Genomic DNA, 21,222 nt, shown 5'->3' with positions numbered 1-21,222 from the left:
CGTGTACCAGTGCCAGACTGATACCAGGGACGCCTGGTACGGTGGGTAGGTAGGTAGGTAGATAGGCAGGTAGGTAGGTAAAGGGGTCAAAGTTCACACAAAACAAAATAATAGAGGGAGAAGAAGAGAGAGAGAGAAAGTGACAAAAAAAGCGATCCATCATTTTTAAGGGAAGGGGGAGAAGAAGAAGAGTGACACGAGTGAGGCGGTGAAAATGAACGGAGTGCGTTTACATGCGGAGTATTCTGGGATTCACGCTCATATCCCGCTTCAAAGAGCAGTTTCGTATCGGGCTGGGCGATACGGCGGAAATCAATATCGCGATTTTTTTCTCCCCCGATATCGATACATATCGCGATACGGCTCACGTTTCCCCCAATAATATTCCTGCCATACCTCATTTTGTCAGAGTTTTTAAACAAAATCTGCTTGTTCTCATCAGGGCAGACAGCAGAACTGCGCGTCACGATATCTCCAAAAAAAAAAAAATCACCATATCATCACGATACGATTCCACTGAAAGACGATAAAAGATAATATTGAATTATCGCCCAGCCCTAGTTTTATACGCGTCGTCGTATCCCGATCACATCTAACCCGCGAAGAACCAGAATATTCTGAATGTCACCACGGAAAAAAAAACAACTTACACAGCCCGCGAAATGAAAAGAAAAAACAAAACGACAGTAAACAGGATAAAGCATTTCGATGCCTCAGCACCCGATATATCTCAGATATCATATTTTCTAATAATAATAATAATAATAATAACCAGGATGTGAGCTCATCCTGGCGGCTGTAAACGGGACGCGGCGCTGACGGGCACCGGCTCTTTAAAAACGGAACACACAAGTATCCCAAAGTGATATTTGGAATATGAAAAAATGCATGTAGACGCACTCGGCGAGGGATTTTAAGATGTGTGTGTGTTCTGAGAAGAAGAGGAGGAGGAGGGTCGGGTTTTAACGGAGGACAGGTTCGATTCGTTCCTCTCAGATCCTGAACTCTGGTCTAAGCTTCAATTTGGAGATAGGCAGGAGGGGGCCAGAAGGGGGGGGGACGGTCCTTGTGGAGCCAGGAGGGGAGGGGCTTCCTCCATGGTGTGAAGGCGGGGCCACACTCAGTCAGGACGTCCCACATGGGGGCAGAAGTTACAGATGCACCATAAGAGGGGGAGGGAGAGAGAGAGAGAGAGAGAGACGGAGGCTGAGGACGAGAGGAAAAGCAAAGAGGAGAACCAGAAAATGGAGGAAAAAAAAAAATATGGGACTGTACTGAAGAAGAAGAAGAAGAAGAAGAAGAGTGGGGATGAGGAGTTAAAAACAATCTATCTTCTCTTTTTTTTCTTTTTTTTTTGGCGGTTTCCTTTTTTTGTTTTTTGTTTCCGAAGAAGAGTTCATTTCATGTCCTACAGTCCAGAAGTCTTTTTTCCCCCTCCCACACAAGTCATTTTCTCATTTTCTATTTTTTTCTTCCTTTTTTTATTATTATTATTTTGTTTTTTTCCGTTTGCAATAATATCAGTTTAAGGGAAAAAAAAAAAAAGAAAAAAAAAAAAAGAAAAAAAATATAACAGTTATTTACAGTGCTGTTGAAATCATGAAAACAGAGACGTGGTGAATCTACCGTAAAGTAAGTCGCACAAATACAGAAGAGGAGAAAAAATAAAAATAAAAAAAAAATAATAATTAAGAAACCAATGGGCGTTCCATGTCGATCCAGAGGAGATGGCCTGTTTATCCGAGCTCTGGGCAGACACGGCTGATGTGAAGGGGGGCGGGGCGGGGCGGGGGAGGGGGAGTCGGGGCGGGGTCAGGGGAGTCAGATGGGGGGGAGGAGGGAGGGGGGAGGGGGGGGGGGGAGCGGGGCGCTGGCTTCGTTAAGTGGGGATGATCCCGTCGCTCCTAAGGCCCCGCTTCAGCTCCAGGTCCTCCAGCTTCTTCCACAGCTCCTCCCTCTCCTTCTCCTTCTTCTTCTCACTGCAAAGCACAAACAAACAAATAAACAAACAAACAAACAAACAAACAAACAAGCATGAGTTTCTGTCTGGCAGAGACACAAAGCTGGAACCCGTCCTGATTCACATCCACAGATATTATACACACTAGAGCGGCTCCAATAACATTTTTCATTGACCCAGAGCGAGTACGCGAATTTGAGTATTTGCCGTTACAGCGTCTCCTACTATTAAACACTTATTTATCCTTTATTTAACCTTTATCTCTTTTACAAGTGGCCCCGGCCCAGAAAGGCAGCATACAGAGAGTTTCACATAACACAGAACAACATTACATAAAAATAATCAAGAAGAAAAAAACATGACAGTAAAAACACGAGAAAATAAAGATGCAATAATAAGCTTCCACACATCAGTTAAAAACATGAGTAAGCAGGTCTCCACTTTGTTATTTGATTGGGTAATGATCGCATTCTGAGGTTTCACATCCAATCATATTCCTCCACAGTCATGATGTCCACTCCATCCTGTTGGTTTCTAAGCTAAATAACTGCCGTCACCTTGCAGCAAAAATATATTACTGCTTGGTTACTGCAGACAAACACTGAGCTAACCAGCGTGGAAACATGGATGACTTCTCCAATATTAGTTTACTCTATTACTGCCTGAGGAAGGCTATGTATTGTATATATAATATATTTTTTTAACATGTATATGCTATGCATTAGCCAATAAATAATAAAGGCTTCTTCCTTTTTGTAATGGAAGAGTGCCTTGGATATATTTTTTCTGCCAAAACATTACTTTTAATGTATTCGGAGAGTACAAACGTTTTGATGGTTGATGGTTAGAGGCTGAACGTCAAACTTACCAGATTTGTTTACATTGCTCTGGTTGCAGTCTTGCTGAACTGTTTTTTTTTTTTTTGCATAAGCTTGTAATTTACTCTAGCTTGAAAGCTTGAAATTATTTTAAAATTTTAAAATGATAAATGTCACTGGTAAGTAGCCGGGCAATAAGCAGGATAACGCACAGCGAGCCTCAGCTTCACGTCGGGGTCTCACCATGTCAGCTTACTCTGTGAGGACCGGCTCGCCGTGCATTAATCCTCACTTAACCTTCACATCAACCCGCTCCGAGCCCGACGCCCCGCTCTAACCTCACATAACGCAAAGGAAAAATGCAAACATTACATTTTCAAACAGAAAACCCCTGAAGGAGCAGAAGGGATTCCAGACCAGTAGATTACAGTAGATTACAGTAGATTATCAGTGGAGTTTTACACCAACACAAACACCACAGCTGACCGGGGAGTGACCCGTCCAAACCCCTCCGCTCCCACAGGACAGTGTTGAGGAAAAGGAAGCTAGTCAGCATGCAAAGGTAACTTGGCCCTCTGGTGTCTGTCATACTGTTTAGGGGGAGGGTGTGTGTGTGTGTGTGTGTGTGTGTGTGTATATGTGTGTGTTTGTGGGTGTGTGCACGTGCTTTTGTGTCTCTCTGTAGCTTTTAAGTCCACTTCTACTACTATTACTACCACTACTAGTACTACTGCTGCTCCTATTAGTACTACTCTTCCTATTACTAGTGCTGCTACTATTCCTTATATTCCTACTCCTAGTACTACTACTCCAGCCACTATATCTGTTCAGGATGACAGTAACTGTGATAAATAGCTATGATAATGCACCACTAGATGAGAGTATGTGTGTGTGTGTATGTATGAGTGTTTAAGTGTGTGTGTGTGCAGCTGTTTCTGAGCACAAACAGCCTGCTGTGTCTGAACCGCTAATGTGCTGCTTTCCTTGACAATTCCCCTACAGGGATCAATAAAGTCTCACATCATTCATTAATCCCCCACACGCGCCCGTACGTCTCTCCGGATCACAGAGTGTCGGCCTGACGGTGTGAGTGTGAGCGACTCCTTACCGCTGGCGGTCCGACTTGTAAGTGGCTGTGAGTTCATCAAATAAGGTACTGTTCATCTCCATGAAGGCCTTCAGTACGTTGTAGACCAGCGCCACTATCGCCCTGAGCAGAGGAGGGAGACAGGCTGTCAGTTAGAGGTCGACGTCAACACATCCGGTAGTTACACAGACGTCCTTCAGTTTGTGTCTTTTCCAAAACGACACACACTTCTCGACAGACTACGACTACATAACATTAGGGACGGGACGATCTGCTTATCTGACGATATGCGATATGGGGTTCAGGATTCAATACAACCACGATACGATATGATAAATAAAAGTTCAATGACAACAAAGTCTGACTGAGCAAGATTATGTTCCATGTTGTTTTTAACCTTGTTTGTGTTTACCTGACTGCATAACCAGTTTCCCTTTGGGACAATAAAGATACTCAACTGACACACTGAATTTAGTAATTGGCTTGCTAGAATGTAAACAATTTAAAAATGTCATTACAAAGTGAATATAATGTAATCTGAATGGAGAGCTTGTGAAATTGTGATGGTCAAGCGTCTCATTTGTGATTACTACAGCAGAATAAAATGGAGCTAATATCACCATTTATTTTTCTGACCCACGATACGTATTATACGAATTCCGATATATCGCCCCATCCCTATGATTTACTGATGTCAAATTGCTAGCACCCTTGAATAAAGTGTTCTGGAGCAGGTTCTGGTGGGACTGGATCCTGCAGCAGTAGAGTTACATGTTACAGGTGCAGGTAGAGGCAGGTAGAGGCAGGGGGGTTAAATAAAACGCGACACCGTCTCTGAACACGACAACAGGCTTGAGTTTTATCGTCACTCACGGGTTCCAGTGCTCTTTGGAGATCCTGTAGAGGCTGGCGAACATGATGGGCAGGATGACGCTGGAGTTCTCCTCGATCAGACTCATGATGTACTCGTTGTTCCAGTAGTACAGAGCTCGCTCCGCCACCTGGGGCCCGGCACACAACGACAGACCGTTAAGTGTCAGAATCAGAATCACTTTAAGTGCAGGAAATGGAAAAACTGACTCATTGGTTAAGGCTACAATGCATTTTAAAAGTTTATCTCCAAGTTTGTCTCTCTTTGTTTTGTTTTTTTGTTTGGTTATTTTCTTCTCTTTTCTTTTATGGACTCCGTCTATGACTTTCAATTGTTTGAATCTCAATCTCTTTTGCTTTTGTCTATTTATTCGTTTTTTTTCCCTGTTGGTTATATATCTTACTTTTTCTTTATTTTAATGAGGATGTGTGTGAAAACAGTCTGTTATACAGCTTCTTGACCCATAAAAACTGCATTTTCACTAAGAAAAAGTAAGTGGAAAAAATAAATAAATACAAAGTACAAGAAATGCACTTGTCTTAAATGTCTTGCCACTGATGCAGAGGCAACTTAACTTCTAAACCCTCACAGTGCAAACTGACGGGACACTGTTACCATGAAGCAGGTTTGTCTTCACTGACCTGGAAGTGTGGGCTGGAGACGCATCTGGAGATCTGTTTGAAGAGCGGCTCCTGGATCTTAACGAACTGTGTGGGTTCAATGACGTCCAGGATCTCCTCCAGCTCCCCTAGGAACATCACCTGGACACGAGCATGGGAGGAAATGTTACTAAACCTTGACACACACACACACACACATACAGAACACACACACAGAGACATATGCACACTAACAAGAGCTTTACCTCTTTTTGACTGCAGGTTTTTGGCCAGAACTTCAGTAAGCCTCTGATGACCTGAGGAGGAGGAGGGAGGAGACACGGGATGAGTTCAGGTATGTCGTCCTCACATCTTGACATTCATTCTTCCCGGCACATTCACGACGAGCTATCAACTATCCAAATCCCCTAACTTGATAGAAAAAATCCCAACGTCACACCAGGCTTTCTCCGTTTTTATCTTTGTTTGGGTCGGACCATCGTCTCTGTGTTCGCCGCTAGCTTTTCAAAAACAAACATATGAACACCTCTGATTGGCTGAATCCGTCCGTCCAGAAAAAAAGTTCAGCTGGGTTGAACTTTCTGTCCGTCAAAACGGATGGTGGGATATATAGTAGTAATAGAAGTCATGAAAAGTCACAGTTGTTGGATCACTAAAAGCTGCTTTTTTTTTCGGTATCAGGATCATAAATTAAGGATCAATACTTACTGGTTCTGTTAATGCTGGGTCTTTCTCTAGGAACTGTACAATGCAATACGCCAACTGCAGGGAGGCAGGAGAGGAGAGCACAGGTTACAGTGAGTCATGATATTTCAACACATATTAACCCACTGGCCAACTTACTCTACCAGGGCAAAAACTACTTTTTGTATCTTTTAAAAAAGGTCAAAGGTTATGACGTAGGCTATAGATTACCATAAATGCTCTTAAATGATATACTTCTGTGCCAAAAATACTTTTACAGCAAGGGTTCACTGCATTCTTGTTCGTTTTTTAACCCTCGGTTAACTGTAGTGGTGTAACGGACCGTAGTTGATCCGTGACCGTACGGACCAACAAATATATCCTGTCAAGCTGTTTTCTAATACTTTTGAGCACTTTGACATCAAATTCAAGGACAAAATTGGCATGTTTTGGAGTAAGCTGTGACACTGGTCAGAATTAGACATCATACAGGCCTCGTGTTTTACTCATGATCTTGTCAAGTCAAGAAATCCTGGTGAAATCTTTCATTTTAAAACTGCTGCTGCATCAACACAAATCCCCATCACAGCGTTTTCATCAGGATGTAAAGCGTTCATGCAAGGACAGAGAGCTGAGGCATCCTGATGAATTTGGGTGCTATATTTAAAAAACTTTTATTTTTTTTTTTAAATCAGGTACTTCCAAGGCCATCCATTCATTTTCAAAAACGTTTAAAAGGTCTTATTTTATTTTTCTCAAATCCACAAACTGTTTGAGGCTTCGTAGATCTCACATGTAGACTCTAACCTGAGTACAAATTAAGGTTGTTGATATTGAACATTTTGGGGTTTGGGTTTTGAAGAAAATCCACTGTCTGAACTGGTTGACTTGGATGTCAACTGACCCCCAAAATCTGGGGTCAATTTACCTGACACACACTCATAAGTATATATATATGTATATTACCTGTGCGTGGAAGAGGGACAGACTCCTGACAGTGTGGAGGGGGATCAACACTTTGACCAGAAACTGTTTATGCTCCGCTTTCAGTGGCAGAGCGAAACCATTGATTATACTGGAAGAGAGAGAGGGAGAGAGAGAGAGAGAGAGAGAGAGAGAGAGAGAGAGAGAGAGAGAGAGAGAGAGAGAGAGGGAGAGAAGATTGAGAGAGGAAAAGAGAAGAGGGGACAGAGAAAAGACAGAGAATATAAACATAAATTATACATGAGTACATGAAAGACATTCATTGTGACACTATGAAAGCAACTGGAAGATCAATGGGAAGCAGACAAAGAGAATAGTGTTTACACGGACCGTGGGCCTGCAGGCTAAATTATGGGATGTAACTCATCGGCAGAGTGCTGTTATATCCTTGAGGCCCGGCAGAACAGCCGGCGCTCCTGTAAAGCCCCGGTCCGTCTCTACGGGACGGCACTCTGTTCAAAACTATCATCCTACCACTGGCTTTGTTTGCATTGTGATTTATTGGATGCAACATTTTATTTTTCCACTGTCCTCGCACTTTTGGCACAAGGACAGACGGCATGTTGCAGGTGAACCTGAGATCGACAGATTTCAAGGCTGTAAAAGATCCATTTTCAAAAGATTAATCAAGATTAATAAATTCAGAAGTGGATTAATTCATTTTTCATCTACAAGTCAAACAAAAGTTGGATAGTCTTCTTCAATGACAAGGTAACGCATTGCATTATATTAATGTATAAGGCTCTGCTCAGCAGCACCTCACATCTCTACTGTATTTTAAATCCAGTAATTATGGGACCAGATCACAGAACTGGTTAGTTTTAAATAATTTGCACATATATTCTGAACTTGGCAGGATGGGTTTTCTGAAATTATTCCCCTGTAAAAGTGGAACACGCTGCAAAGCAATTTGAAATTAAAATTTCTTGTCCCCCTCAATGATTTTACAGCTGCGGTAGGTAATTTTGTTGGCGGTCCCAAATGGCAGCGAGAGGGACCTGTTCCAATTTTGAGGACAATATCCAGAAATCATGTAATGTGACGTCAGCGAACTAAACGTCTTCTGAGTGTCTGGTGGGACTGAAGCTGAAGAGGTTCAGTCTCTGGACGATTTGATTCAATTTTGATTTGTCACTCACTGTGCACTGAGAGGATTTTCCCTCCAGTGACCATACCAAACACCCAAATAAATATAATAATTGTACTGACAATAATAATTTGGGCCAACAGGGTGAATCTATGGCATCTCAATTAGTGAGGATGGGACATCTTCACACATCTTCTGTGTTGTAGCCTCACTTTGTGATTTAAGCTGCTGAGATGGGTGTATTTTTACATAAGAAACTTGTCTAGTGTAGCTTTAAACCAATGACATCTCAGGGTTTCTACAATGTTTATGATTTCTTTTTATCGTGTATGTTCCTGTATATTGCTGACTGTTGACTGCAGGAACGTGAGACTTAATCGTGTATTTTGTCATTTTTTTATCGTTTTTGTTCTCGGGGTCTGTCTGGAAAAAGATCTCAATCTCAATAAGACTACCCGATTAAATAGAAGATACATTTTAGACTAAACAGAAAGAGCAGACAGATATCTGGTTGATCTGGGATTCAGGCTCATTCTGCTGCCCCCCCCCCTCCCCTCGCTGTAAGAGGCTCTGGGTGACAGCGTCAGCTAAAAGACTAGAATGTAAATGTAAGGCTGAGGCCTCCACATACCTCCCCAGGATCTCCAGCAACTCAGCCACCCCGTTGAAGTGCTCCGTCTCATAAACAAAACTACAGGACAGACAGAGAGAAAGAGAGAGGGAGGGAGAGGAGGGGGAGGGAAGAGAGGGAGGGAAACGATGGGAGAAAGGGAAAGAAAAGGATAGTGAGAGAGAGAGTGAGGGAGAGACAAAGAGAAAAAGTTTAACCAACAAAACACACACACAAAGCTGACAAAACCTACAACCTATTTCTGATTCAACATAGATCTGAAACTATAAACTGGCAGAACAAGAAAAAGGAAACCAGGAAATTCACTATTAAGGGACATGAAGTCCAACTGTGTTTAACTCTGTATTGCTGCTGCGTTCCACAGATGTCAGAAAGTCAGAAACTACTTCAAACTTTGAAAAATGCGATGGAAAGGCCCTTCAAGTCAGACTTCCAAGTAGGAAACTCGATTTCTTTTCCCACAGGTTTGGCAACATGGCGGCGCACACTGTAAACGCCACACAGCGCTACTTTCAACAGGTTTACAATTCTCAAGATACACTTAAGTTTGATTTTTTCAGCCCTGCATGACTTTAAAGTTACAAAATCACCTGTGTTGTAAATGGGTAAACGTCAAATATCATTGACACAACATTAGCTGATGCATGGGGGACAGGATTTCACGTTGGGGAAAGAAAATCGTGCAGGCGGCCATGTTTTTTCCCTAATTTTTCCAAAGCGGACCACTGGGAAATGTCCCATTTTCCACTTTGAATGGAACGCAACGTGTTAATCAAAGAATGGATATGCAACGCAAAGAAACCTGTCATTGCATGGTGAAAAAAAAGGATCTCTATTAACGATATTTAAGATATTTTAATACTTTTTAAGGCCTTACATTTAGAACATTTATTTTAAGTCTTCTTCAGAGGTTTTAAGAACCCGTGGATAACCTGATGACAGTGTGTGTGGAGCAGCGCGGTTCTTACCGTAGAAAAATATTATTGATCTGTTTTCGTATAAAAGCCCTCAGCCCCAGGAATTTGCCGTAGATTCTGTGCAAGACTGTCTTCAGGTAGTCTCTCTCCCGAGGATCCTCGCTGTCAAACAACTCCAAGAGCTGGATGGGGGGAAGAGAAGAACAGACAGAAATGAAGAGAAAGAGAGACAAGAAGGGGGGGGGGGGAAAGGCAAGAAAGAAGCCGGGAAGAAAGGCAGCAAGAAAGCGATAGAGACAGAATAAGACAAGAGGAAGAAACAGTAAAAGAAAAATAGCAAGAAAGAAAGAGAAAGACAGATTTCAAAGAGTTGAAAGAAAGTCAGAAAAGGGAAATGAAAGTCAGAAAGAAAAGAAGAAGAAATAAAAACAAAGACAAGGACAGAAAGAATGACAGCAAGAAGGAAGATGGCACAGGTGGAAGAAAGAGTGAGATGAAGGAAAAACAAAATAGAAAGAAAGAAGCTGAGCTGTTCCTGCAGGCTTGTTGAGTGACTCACCTGTAGGACAAACTTCTGGTCTATGTACTTTTTGGCAATGCTGGGCTGGAATTCCTGACTCTCCAAGAACCGGATGAAGAACTCATATACCAACTAAAGAGAGAGAGAAGAAGAGAGAGAGAAAGATGGAGAGAAACAGACAGAGAGAGTGAGAGAGAGAGAGAGATGGTGAGGTTAAGACAAAGAGAGTTGGAAAAGTTAAATTTTGACAAAGAACTTCTTTGACCAACTGACAGCTGCACAGTAAGGAGACTGGTAGCAGTTTGACCTGTGTGTTCAGTATTGGCTTGGGCCGATATTGAATATCGCGATATTTTCCGAATATCGCGATATTTTCTGAATATCGCAATATTTTCTGTGGTATTGAATATCCCCCAAATGGCCATTGTTTTTGCTTGAATAGTAAGATCAAATCACTTCTAGGCTCTTAATAAGAAAAGAAAAGAAAATACCAAAAAGTAAACAAAAACCAAAACAACCAACCCCTGCCACCCCTCCACGATAATATCATATATCGCGATATTTTGGCGGGACAGCATCAGAATATTACATTTTGGAAGTGGCCCAAGCCTAGTTCAGTATTCAGTGCGCTACACTGCATGTGAGATGATGCCAAGCTAGCTAAAACACTAAATATACGCAGAGTGCTAAAGTTAAAACACTGGACACAAACTGGAACCAGTCTTCCCACTGCACGATAAGTTGATCAAAAAGAAAACTGGTATGATCCTCTTTGAAATGAGATCCCGCAAACCAACCCAGGTAAGACTGTGACTGGACTGGAGTAAAGGAAAGGGTTTGAATGGTCAAAGGGGTCAAAGGTCACAAAAGGCACAGCGTAGAGTGGTCACCTCTGGAGGTAGCTGGGTAAAAAAAATGTCTGGATTGGCAGGGGGCGGGGTTAGGATAAGGGGGTTTTATTGAAAAAAACAATGAGTTGTTTATGACTTTGGAACGTTGGTTGTTGATTTGGAAACTTGGATAAATGCGAAAAGAAATGAAACGGACAAAAAGAAAAAAGGTTTTACCAGGAAGCTTCTCCTTGAGATTTGCATCTCATTTCTAAAGGAGTCCTGGGAGGCCGGGCAGCAGGCACAGAGAAGGAGGAGGGGAGGTGAGAGACGAGAGAGCCGGGCTCAAGGCCTGGACCCAAAAGCTGGACCACAATCTAAACCCCCAATCAGGACCCCGACCCTTGACCCCAACCCTAGACCACCCAAACCACAACCACTAGCTCAACACTACTAACAGTGGGGCAGCAATTTGGGAATTTCAATCATACTTTGCACTAATGAAATCCATTTTTTGGGCATTCAAACTTTTTCCGGATCTTAATTTCTTGACTGAATTTGGAGGTTCTCATATCACTCTACAGATGAAAATTATAATATGTGAGATGACGAGGGTCTAAAACCAAAATGTGCAGTTGTATGTACAATATTTTTCCCAAACGTTTTTTCAATTTCCAACCCTCATAACCTGGAGGCGAATTCCTTTTCCATACATTTCCAGACTTTCCCTATCAGAGCAGAAGCTTTACATGCAAGTTTTTGTTGATGAGAAATTGCCACCAGCCTCCTGCTAGCATTAGTAAGCAATGCTAATGCAGGTAGAATAGGATATGACTACTGAAACTAAAACACACTGGGGTAGAACACAAGGTATAAGTCACTGATACTCTGATAAACAAACAAACACACACACACACACACACACACACTCTCTCTCCTGCTGTGTTTACCTGTAAGTGTGGCCAGGAGGCCTCGAGCGTGGGCTCGTCCTCCTCAGGGTCAAACTCATTACTGTCGCTGGGCGGAAGGGTCCGGAATATGTTGTAAGACACCTGGAACACAAACCACAGGAGACGCTCAAAACTATACACTGTGTGAGCGCACGTGTGTGTGTGTGTGAGTTGAAGTGGGATTGAGTGTGGTGAGTTTGCGTGCCTGCAGGAGTGACTGTGTATTTGCATGTGTGAGTGAGTGAATGTGTGTGTGAGAGAGAGTGAGAGTGAGAGATAGAGAGACATAATGAGTGGTACCAGCTCAGTGCAGAGTGTGTGTGTTTAGTGTCTGTTCACAGTGAGTGGATTTGTAACTCTGCAACGTCTGTATCTAGCAATATCTCACAACCAGGTTCCTCCAAAAGAGCGTGTGTGTGTGTGTGTGTGTGTGTGTGCACACGTGTTAAACAGTGCTACATCAAATCCATCACTGTACTTTGTTCCCACTCTGTTTGCATCATAAACGTTTTCTTAATGTGATGCTGTGTTAGCTTACTTTATGTGTTTCTGATCAGTGTGTGTGTTCAGTATGAGTGTGTTCAGTGTGTGTGTTCAGTATGAGTGTGTCCAGTGTGTGTGTTCAGTATGAGTGTGTCCAGTGTGTGTTTTCAGTATGAGTGTGTCAGGTGTGTGTGTTCAGTATGAGTGTGTCCAGCGTGTGTTCAGTATGAGTGTGTCCAGTGTGTGTTCAGTATGAGTGTGTCCAGTGTGTGTTTTCAGTATGAGTGTGTCAGGTCTGTGTTCAGTATGAGTGTGTCGTGTGTGTGTGTTCAGTATGAGTGTGTCGTGTGTGTGTGTTCAGTATGAGTGTGTCGTGTGTGTGTGTTCAGTATGAGTGTGTCCAGTGTGTGTTCAGTATGAGTGTGTCAGGTGTGTGTTCAGTATGAGTGTGTCCAGTGTGTGTTCAGTATGAGTGTGTCAGGTGTGTGTGTTCAGTATGAGTGTGTCATGTGTGTGTTCAGTATGACTGTGTCAGGTGTGTGTGTTCAGTATGAGTGTGTCCAGTGTGTGTGTGTTCAGTATGACTGTGTCAGGTGTGTGTGTTCAGTATGAGTGTGTCCAGTGTGTGTGTTCAGTATGAGTGTGTCCAGCGTGTGTGTGTTCAGTATGAGTGTGTCCAGCATGTGTGTGTTCAGTATGAGTGTGTCTGGTGTGTGTGTTCAGTATGAGTGTGTCAGGTGTGTGTTCAGTATGAGTGTGTCTGGTGTGTGTGTTCAGTATGAGTGTGTCAGGTGTGTGTTCAGTATGAGTGTGTCCAGTGTGTGTTCAGTATGAGTGTGTCAGGTGTGTGTTCAGTATGAGTGTGTCAGGTGTGTGTTCAGTATGAGTGTGTCCAGTGTGTGTTCAGTATGAGTGTGTCCAGTGTGTGTGTTCAGTATGAGTGTGTCCAGTGTGTGTGTTCAGTATGAGTGTGTCAGGTGTGTGTGTTCAGTATGAGTGTGTCCAGTGTGTATGTGTTCAGTATGAGTGTGTCCAGTGTGTGTGTGTTCAGTATGAGTGTGTCAGGTGTGTGTTCAGTATGAGTGTGTCCAGTGTGTGTTCAGTATGAGTGTGTCCAGTCAGTGTATGTGTTCAGTATGAGTGTGTCAGGTCTGTGTTCAGTATGAGTGTGTCGTGTGTGTGTGTTCAGTATGAGTGTGTCGTGTGTGTGTGTTCAGTATGAGTGTGTCCAGTGTGTGTTCAGTATGAGTGTGTCAGGTGTGTGTGTTCGCCCCCCCCTCACCATTTTGACGACCTCGGGGTAGGCCTGCTCTGTCAGGTAGCCCCGGCTGACGGTCACGTAGTCCACCAGCTCGTTGAGCGTGGAGCGCTTGTACTCCTTCATCTTGAGGTCCGACAGCGTGTCCATGAAGTCAAAGACGGTACAGCACTGCTGCAGCTTCTTCAGGAACAGCTCCGGCTGCTCCGGCGCTGGCACGTCTGGGCACACGAACCAAACGCACACAAGCCACACAGGAAGGAGACACACGTGAAGCAGAAGCACGCAAATCAAACGCACACAAACCAGACGCACACGAAGAAGACACACACGAAGAAGACACACATGAAGCAGAGACGCACAAATCAGACGTACACACAAACAAAAGAAACACACAACACACACAGATACACAGACACACACAGTGCACATACAGTACAAAGAGTATTCACACACAGAGACCACACACACAGAGCGTGAACACAACACACACACACACACACACACAGTGGGGGAGAAAAAGATGAAGAGAGAGAAGTCAGTTAAATTGGTGTAGAAATCCTTCCAGCCCACACAGATGTCTCCTGACTTCCCGGGTGTGTGTGTGTGTGTGTGTGTGTGTGTGAGAGTGTGTGTGAGGGAGTGAGAGAGAGAGAGAGAGGGGTCAGGGAGCAGCGGCACCAGAACAGAAAAAGATCACATACTAGAAAAAACATCAAAGCCTTGGAAGTAAAAAGAGACTCTGATTAAAAATGGAGACAAGGATTTGAATCCGACTCAGGACCTTTGTTGCATGTTATCCCCTCTCTCCCATCAACCCCGGCTCTCTCCACAGTATAATATCTAGTTAAGCAGAAAGGCAATAAAGCTTAAGTGAAGACAGAGAAGAAAATGTGTGAAAGAGGGAAAGAGAGATGACTGCTTTCATGTTTAGTAGCCAAATAACATTTATTTGGCAGGTAACCCACCATTTTCATAGTTTTCCTACTCTCTATCGCTGATTGATATAACACAATAATGATTCAACCTATATCCAGTTCATGAAGCTTTTCCATCGTCTGTTCTAAACAGTGATGCGTTTCACGTTTCCACTTTGTTTGGAATAAACAGCAGAAGAAGAACCGGGTAGTTAGCATGAGCAGTGATAGCCAGAAGCATCAACAGAAAATCCAAGCTCCGCCCAACACTGTTTGATTGAAAGGTGGTTTCTGGGAAGTAAAGAAACACCACAGCAGTGAGGCTGAGCAACAAAGATGGAGACAAAATAAAAAATAAAAAATAAAAAATGAGGATCTCGCACATTATCACTTCAGAAAATGTGTGTTTACCAGAGAAAGTGACTAGTACATTTTTAGAGTTCTCCAGCCCACTCGCGTCAAACCAAACTTATTTATAGAAAGCTTTTAACAATTAGCCTATGTTTGTCACAAAATGCGTCACAGACAACAAAGGACACTACTGTGGGCGGCAGGCGAAAAAAAAAAAAAGTCAGTTTCCTGCTCTGCACAAGCCCCTTTTACTTATTCATCTTCCCTCCAAATCAGCTGTTCACACGGAGGAAGCGTGCGACAGGCTCATTACCCGGCAGAGAGTGTTTGTGAAGGAGAGGCAGAGCCGGAGCTGTCAGAAGCTGTCGGGACGCCCCGGCAGAGCGAGGCAGCAGGTGTCTCTATAGGCTTTCACAGTGACAGACGAGGCGGCGGGGTTGCGGGGAGTTCAGGCGCGCTGGGAAACGCACGGCGCTCTCCTGATCCCCGCAACTCAAGACCTGATGTTCCCATCCCGGCAGGACCGGCCCGTTATTATGCAAGGGATAAGCTGTCCTGAAGGCGGCAGACCAGTGGCACTCAGAAGTGTGTATGGTGTGTATGCGTGTGTGTGTGTATCAAAGTGTGAACAGGGTCCGAAATTACTCTTCAAACTGCTTTGTTGGAATTTTTAATTTCTGTTGCAGTTCATGATAACTTACAAACCAGATCCGCTGAGTGAGTGAAGTTTTAAAGTCACAATGAACTTCACCTTGGTAGATAATTTCCCATATCATAACAAACACCTATTTCACAATAAATGCCATTGCATTTTTATATCAAAATCCCATTACTTTTACTTCATATTTTTAGTGGTTCATGTTGTACCAGAAGACGCACAAAAAAAACATCACAGATCAAATAAAACTGACTTTCTCTCCCTAACTGATCTCTCATTGGTTGACACCGTCGGCCACTTTTGAATGATCCCTCCCCCACGCTATGTCCCGCCCCCAACATCCTGTTTCAACAGGAAATATGTCAAATCAGAGGGTCCACACCCTGATGAAGGCTCGTTGAAGCTGAAACACATCAGTCAGGTTGCAACTATTCCATTTCCAATGTGAAATAAAGGCTTTTAACTTTTGTTCCTCACAACAGAGTGCTTCAGACCCTCTTTGGTTTTTAATACATTCTTGTAGAACCCATTCCAAAGGGCATCTGTTTCTGCCATGGACATTTCTGGCACCAAGTAGCGCTCTTAATCTGTATTTTTTTGTATTTGTATATTTATCATTTTGACTGGTAAAAATTACACTTGGCAGATACATTTTATCATTTACCAGCTCTGGGCAGGTGAGTCAGAATGCTCATTTCAGACACTGGGTGTGAATGTAGGTGTGTACGTGTATCCGTGCATGAAATTGTATATGCATATTTACGTGTGTATGTATGAGTGTATGAATGACTGCATCCATATGTGTGTGTGTATCTATGTGTCCACTGGGAATGGAGGAAAGCTTCACCCTCTTTGCCTAAAAGTTTGGCGGGAAAGCCTCGGGCCAGAAAGAGAAGCTAATACTACTTAACACCCTTCTCATCCAAGTCCAGCTCCAAACTTTTGCTGTTTGTAGGCTGTGATTTCAATAATGTGCTTTAGGTACAAAGCATGGTGGGAAATTATCCCCAGCCACCAGCCGAATGCTGCTAAAATCTGTTTGCTCTTGGTAAGTTTGCCAATTGAACCAAAAGCTTTGGCGGTTCACAGCAGGGTTCCCACACTTAATTTGGCATCAAACTCAAGAACTTTTCAATTACTTTCAAGGTCTTGTTTGGCGAGAAGGGCTCATGGCTGGCATGTTTTGGGGAAAGACACGACATTGATCAAAAGTAGACATCATAGAGGCCTCGTTTTTTTATTGATCATGTCAAGAAATCCTGGTGAAATTATTCATTTTAAAACTGCAGATATCCATTACAGTTTTCCTCAGGATGTAAAGTGTTCATGCGAGGATGGAGAGAGATCTAGAGAGCTGAGGCATATTGACAAAGTTGGGTGCTCTATTTTAATTTGAAAAATCAAGTACTTTTAAAGCCATCCATTCATTTACTTATTATACCTTTGAGGCCTTAATTGTTTTTCTCAAACTTTCAAAAGATTTCCCGGACCTGTGGGAACCCTGTAACAGTCCGTGTCTTCTTCTATACCAAAAAGCAATTTGGCCGGTCAAAGTGACCGGTTAAATTCTTGAAATCCTCTTGCAGCTCCGACCGCTGGATGAGAAAGTGAAGTTTCCCGTCCGGGCCAACAAAGCTCGCCCGATCTCATCAAGAGTATTAACTTGATTATACTGAAGCTGTTTTGTTCCAAATGCCACTACTTACTCACGACCCGCTGGCCTCCTGCTTCCACTCAGCTCAGTGAGGCCGCGTCCAACCAGGTCAGTCCCAAACAAACCCAAACACTGATTGACTGGCAGGAGTCCTGGACTCTGCTGGGTTTAATCCCCGCTCTAGAAACTTAGTGGGGTGGAAGGACCAGCAGCTCAGCGCTCTCTTCCAGAATACTCATTTCATTCATTATTAGGGCAAACGCATGACGTTTTCCTCTTTGACTTTTATCAAAATTAGATTGAGCGCTGCAGTGTTTTTTCCCAAATGAGATGTTACATGATATGCAACCAGGATGGAAAACCAACTGGAGTCCATATTGGATGTGATTGTACCTCATTGTTTTACCAGCCAACCAGACAAAACAAGCTCCTAATTAAACTGTGTGTTATATGCTGAGTGAGCGCTCTAAATTCCTAAAAATTGAATGTCGACCAGGGCAGCAGGGCGGCTTCACGGTCAGAGGAACCGTCCCATTACGGAAAGGTCACAGATTCAATTCCAACAGCATAAGGGCTGGAAGATATTGACAAAAACTCTAATTTTGATTATTTGACATTGATGATTTAATTTTTTTTTCTTGTCATACATGTTTTTGAACAGATTTTGATTTTGTTTTAAATAAAAAAATAGTTGTCAGTGTGCAGGATTTACTGAGTTTGAGTATGATAAAAGGTTTTCACCAATATTGTACAAATTTGATTCATGGACCAAAGATTACCTGCAGCTCTGAAACACCTTGTTCAGAAACACCTTGTCAATTTTAGACGTCCCTCTCTCTTAAGCAATTAATTGCAGCCTCTGCGATTTGGAAATTGCATAAGTTTATTGCTTAATTGCAATTTTTTTTTTTAAGCTCTAAACAGCAGCCTGTCAAAGTGTCCCTGAGCAAGATACTGCACCGCTTTCCTGCTCACTCATCTGAAGTCGCTCTGGACAGGAACATCAGCTAAAAGCCTGAATGTAAAAGATCAGAACGAGGGCATGAAATTAACCTCTTGGTTAAACCAGCTAGATTTTCAGAGTGGAACAGGAGGCCTTAATGATGGTTGGTTACCTGCCAAACAGGCTGGTAGCGCAGACACACACATTCCAGCCACAGCCAGAAATCTACCAGCGTTTGACTGATGGTTGATGACTGCGAGGAATTTCCCACAACCCTGAGGGGTCGAGATAAGACGACATGACGCACAGATCCGTGTTTATTCACACCCGGACGCATCAGGAAGCCGAGCGGCAAATCCGACTAATCAAAAGGAAATGTATGGTTAGTCCACTGGTATCTGGTACAATGACTCTCCTGTAGGAAACGGTCTGCACGCTTGTGTGTGTGTGTGTGTGTGTGTGTGTGTGTGTGTGTGTGTGTGTGTGTGTGTGTGTGTGCGTGTGTATGTGCCTTAATGATTGTCATGCGTGTGTGTGCATGCATGCTTGCCCTCACGTGTGCAGCCTTCTCTATCTGTCTGAATGCATACTGGTAATTGTCTGTGCACACTTGTTTTGCCTGTGTGTGTGTGTCTGTGTGCTCGCATTTGTGTGTGTGCATGCACTCTTGCCCTTATGAGTGCACACTTGTCTTGTGTGTGTGTGTGTGTGTGTGTGCGTGTGTGTGTGCCTGTAAATACATGTGCATGCTTATCTGGTGTGTACAGTATGTACATACATAAAGCTAAGTGTGTGTGTGTGTGTTTTTGTGCATGCATGCCTGCCCATATATGTGCACACTTATCTTGTGCATGTGTGTACATGCATGCTTATCTGGTGTATACATGTCCATACAGTATGCATATATGACTATAGTTGGTATACAGTACACTCTATGTGTGCATGCTTGTTTTGTGTGTGTATACATGCTGCACATGCATGTGTATGTATGTTTGTGTGTGTGCTGGCCCCTGTCCCTTCCTTTCAGTACAGTTAATGTAATTACTGGTTGCTGGTGGCGTTGTGTGGCGGAGCCCGGGGCCGCTCTGCCTCTATAGGAGCATGTGAATGGCCTTAAAGGAAGCTATTAATAGACAGATAATCACACACACAGGACACAGTAATCCCTCTACAGAGACACAGAGAGAGCACAGCTAACAGGCTTGGAGCAGGGTGAGAGAGAACGAGTATGAGTATGAATGCAGAGGAGGAGAGAGAGAGAGACAGAGAGAGAGAGAGAGACTTTGTTCCTCTGTGGCTGTGTGTATCAAACGGTGTGTGACAGTGTGTGTGTTTGAGAATGTGAGAGTGCGTGTGTATGCGTGTGTGTCTGCAGCCTAGAATAACCCAGAAACTACCCTTCACACACATCAGCGTGGAAGAACCCTGGAGTGGACACACACACACACACATTATACACACACACACCATCTCAACTAAGCCCATATATCAGCACAAAGAGCAGCCCTAAGCATGACATGGCAGCCTTACACATGCAAACAGTCGTCCGGCAAATATAAACAAAATAAACCTTTCAGTTGTTTTTTCTCAACTGCAACCCATCCATGATTACATTTCATAATCCCTTTCCAGTGGGTTTCTATATGATCTATGGGTTATTTTCCTACAGCTCCTATAAGATTATCCATGTTGTCGCTTTGTCATGAAACATGTTTCCTGCCTGCTACACAACGGCAGCCGTCCATTACAGTGAAAACATGCTGACGTATGCCATTTGGTCGATGCCTTTATCCACAGCACATTACAGTACGAGGAGTGTGTGTATACATTTCCGTGCCTCTCTGCATCCAGCGAATTACAAAGGGCCACAACAACAATAAAAATGGCAGAATTGGATGTAGTTTTATTAAGGTATTAATGGTGTAATTGTTTGTAAGAGAAAACTGTTATGTGACCAACACAGCAGCCAAAACCACGCACTGACCAAGCACATTAGAAAAGTTTGGTGAGGTTGTACCATACTATGGGCTCCATGCTGCTGCCTCCTGAATACCGTGTTCACACCGTCACGTATGAGCTGCCAAGAAAACCCGTTCACGTCAGCCTCCCAGCGGTAATTAAAAGTTGGACGTGGGAATATTTTGCAGGCTCCCACTTGGCATCACAAATTGTCAACAGAGGCGACAAACACTGCAGCGAATCCACCGGTGTCGGAAGTCCGAGGTGATAAAAATGTAAATTATTAGTTACATTCAAAATAATACAACCAGCTCCACGCGATATCTGCTGCAGTTCGTTTATGGTTTATGGTCATTTTATTCATTAGAAGTTAGCAGTGGGAGAGTCTGATCTCCCCACTGTTATCTCCCCACCTACAGCAGAGACAGACCAGAAACAACCTGGGACAAAACCTTTATCAAATGGAGGTGTCTAGTCTAGAGTTTATTTATTTGGGCAACCCCCTGCTCTACCGCTGCCCCCCTCTGCTCTACCTTACAGTTGACATTTCCTCTTTGGAAACTATTCAAATGCCTGGCGAGCTTATCCAGGCACACATCATGTAGCTCAAATATTTGAGGCATTTTCACATACATTTTCTGTCCAGGTTTGGCTCCTGGGCTCAGTCTCAGCTCTGCTACCCCCGATTTCAAACGGCATAAAAAAGCTGAGATCTAGATCACATTAATTTTTGTGCTTTCCTCGATATAGAGTAGAGTTTTAGTTCTTACCGGTGATGCCCACAGTGCTTTGCCTATTACAAAATCATCAACAGAAAAACCTGCACACAAATCATCAATCAAATCAGAAAAACTTTGCGTGTCTGATTGAATGAAACGGAAATTTGTCCTGGGGACAGAGAAAAGAACACAACAGAAAACCCAACAATCAGGAGTTGAGTGACATGATAAACTCGTAAATCTGATCAGTTAATCAAATATTCTCACGTCAAAAAGGTCATGGAGGTGGTAGTCTCCAATCAATAAAAGGTACATGTCCAA

The 21,222-nt window shown here is 43.2% G+C and overlaps 1 protein-coding gene across 5 annotated transcripts in view; it reads right to left on the bottom strand.

Moving 5' to 3' along the window:
* Positions 1-374: 374 nt before the first annotated feature.
* ppp2r5eb (protein phosphatase 2, regulatory subunit B', epsilon isoform b) overlaps positions 375-21,222 on the bottom strand; it is a 47,679-nt gene continuing 26,831 nt past the window's right edge. For all 5 annotated transcript variants that reach the window (XM_078289384.1, XM_078289383.1, XM_078289381.1 and 2 more), the window contains 12 exons: positions 13,725-13,921; positions 11,960-12,061; positions 10,219-10,311; positions 9,711-9,841; positions 8,743-8,802; positions 7,007-7,115; positions 6,065-6,118; positions 5,602-5,652; positions 5,378-5,497; positions 4,739-4,866; positions 3,887-3,988; positions 375-1,979 (listed from right to left, as the gene is read on the bottom strand). In XM_078289384.1, the coding sequence (XP_078145510.1) occupies positions 1,880-1,979; positions 3,887-3,988; positions 4,739-4,866; positions 5,378-5,497; positions 5,602-5,652; positions 6,065-6,118; positions 7,007-7,115; positions 8,743-8,802; positions 9,711-9,841; positions 10,219-10,311; positions 11,960-12,061; positions 13,725-13,921 (1,247 nt within the window). In that variant the 3' untranslated portion in view covers positions 375-1,879. The remainder of the gene's footprint in view (positions 1,980-3,886; positions 3,989-4,738; positions 4,867-5,377; positions 5,498-5,601; positions 5,653-6,064; positions 6,119-7,006; positions 7,116-8,742; positions 8,803-9,710; positions 9,842-10,218; positions 10,312-11,959; positions 12,062-13,724; positions 13,922-21,222) is intronic.

Source organism: Centroberyx gerrardi, chromosome 17, assembly GCF_048128805.1.
Source record: "Centroberyx gerrardi isolate f3 chromosome 17, fCenGer3.hap1.cur.20231027, whole genome shotgun sequence".
NCBI lineage: Eukaryota > Metazoa > Chordata > Actinopteri > Beryciformes > Berycidae > Centroberyx > Centroberyx gerrardi.
Note: the sequence above shows the minus strand (reverse complement) of the source record. Positions and strands in the feature narration are given on the sequence as shown.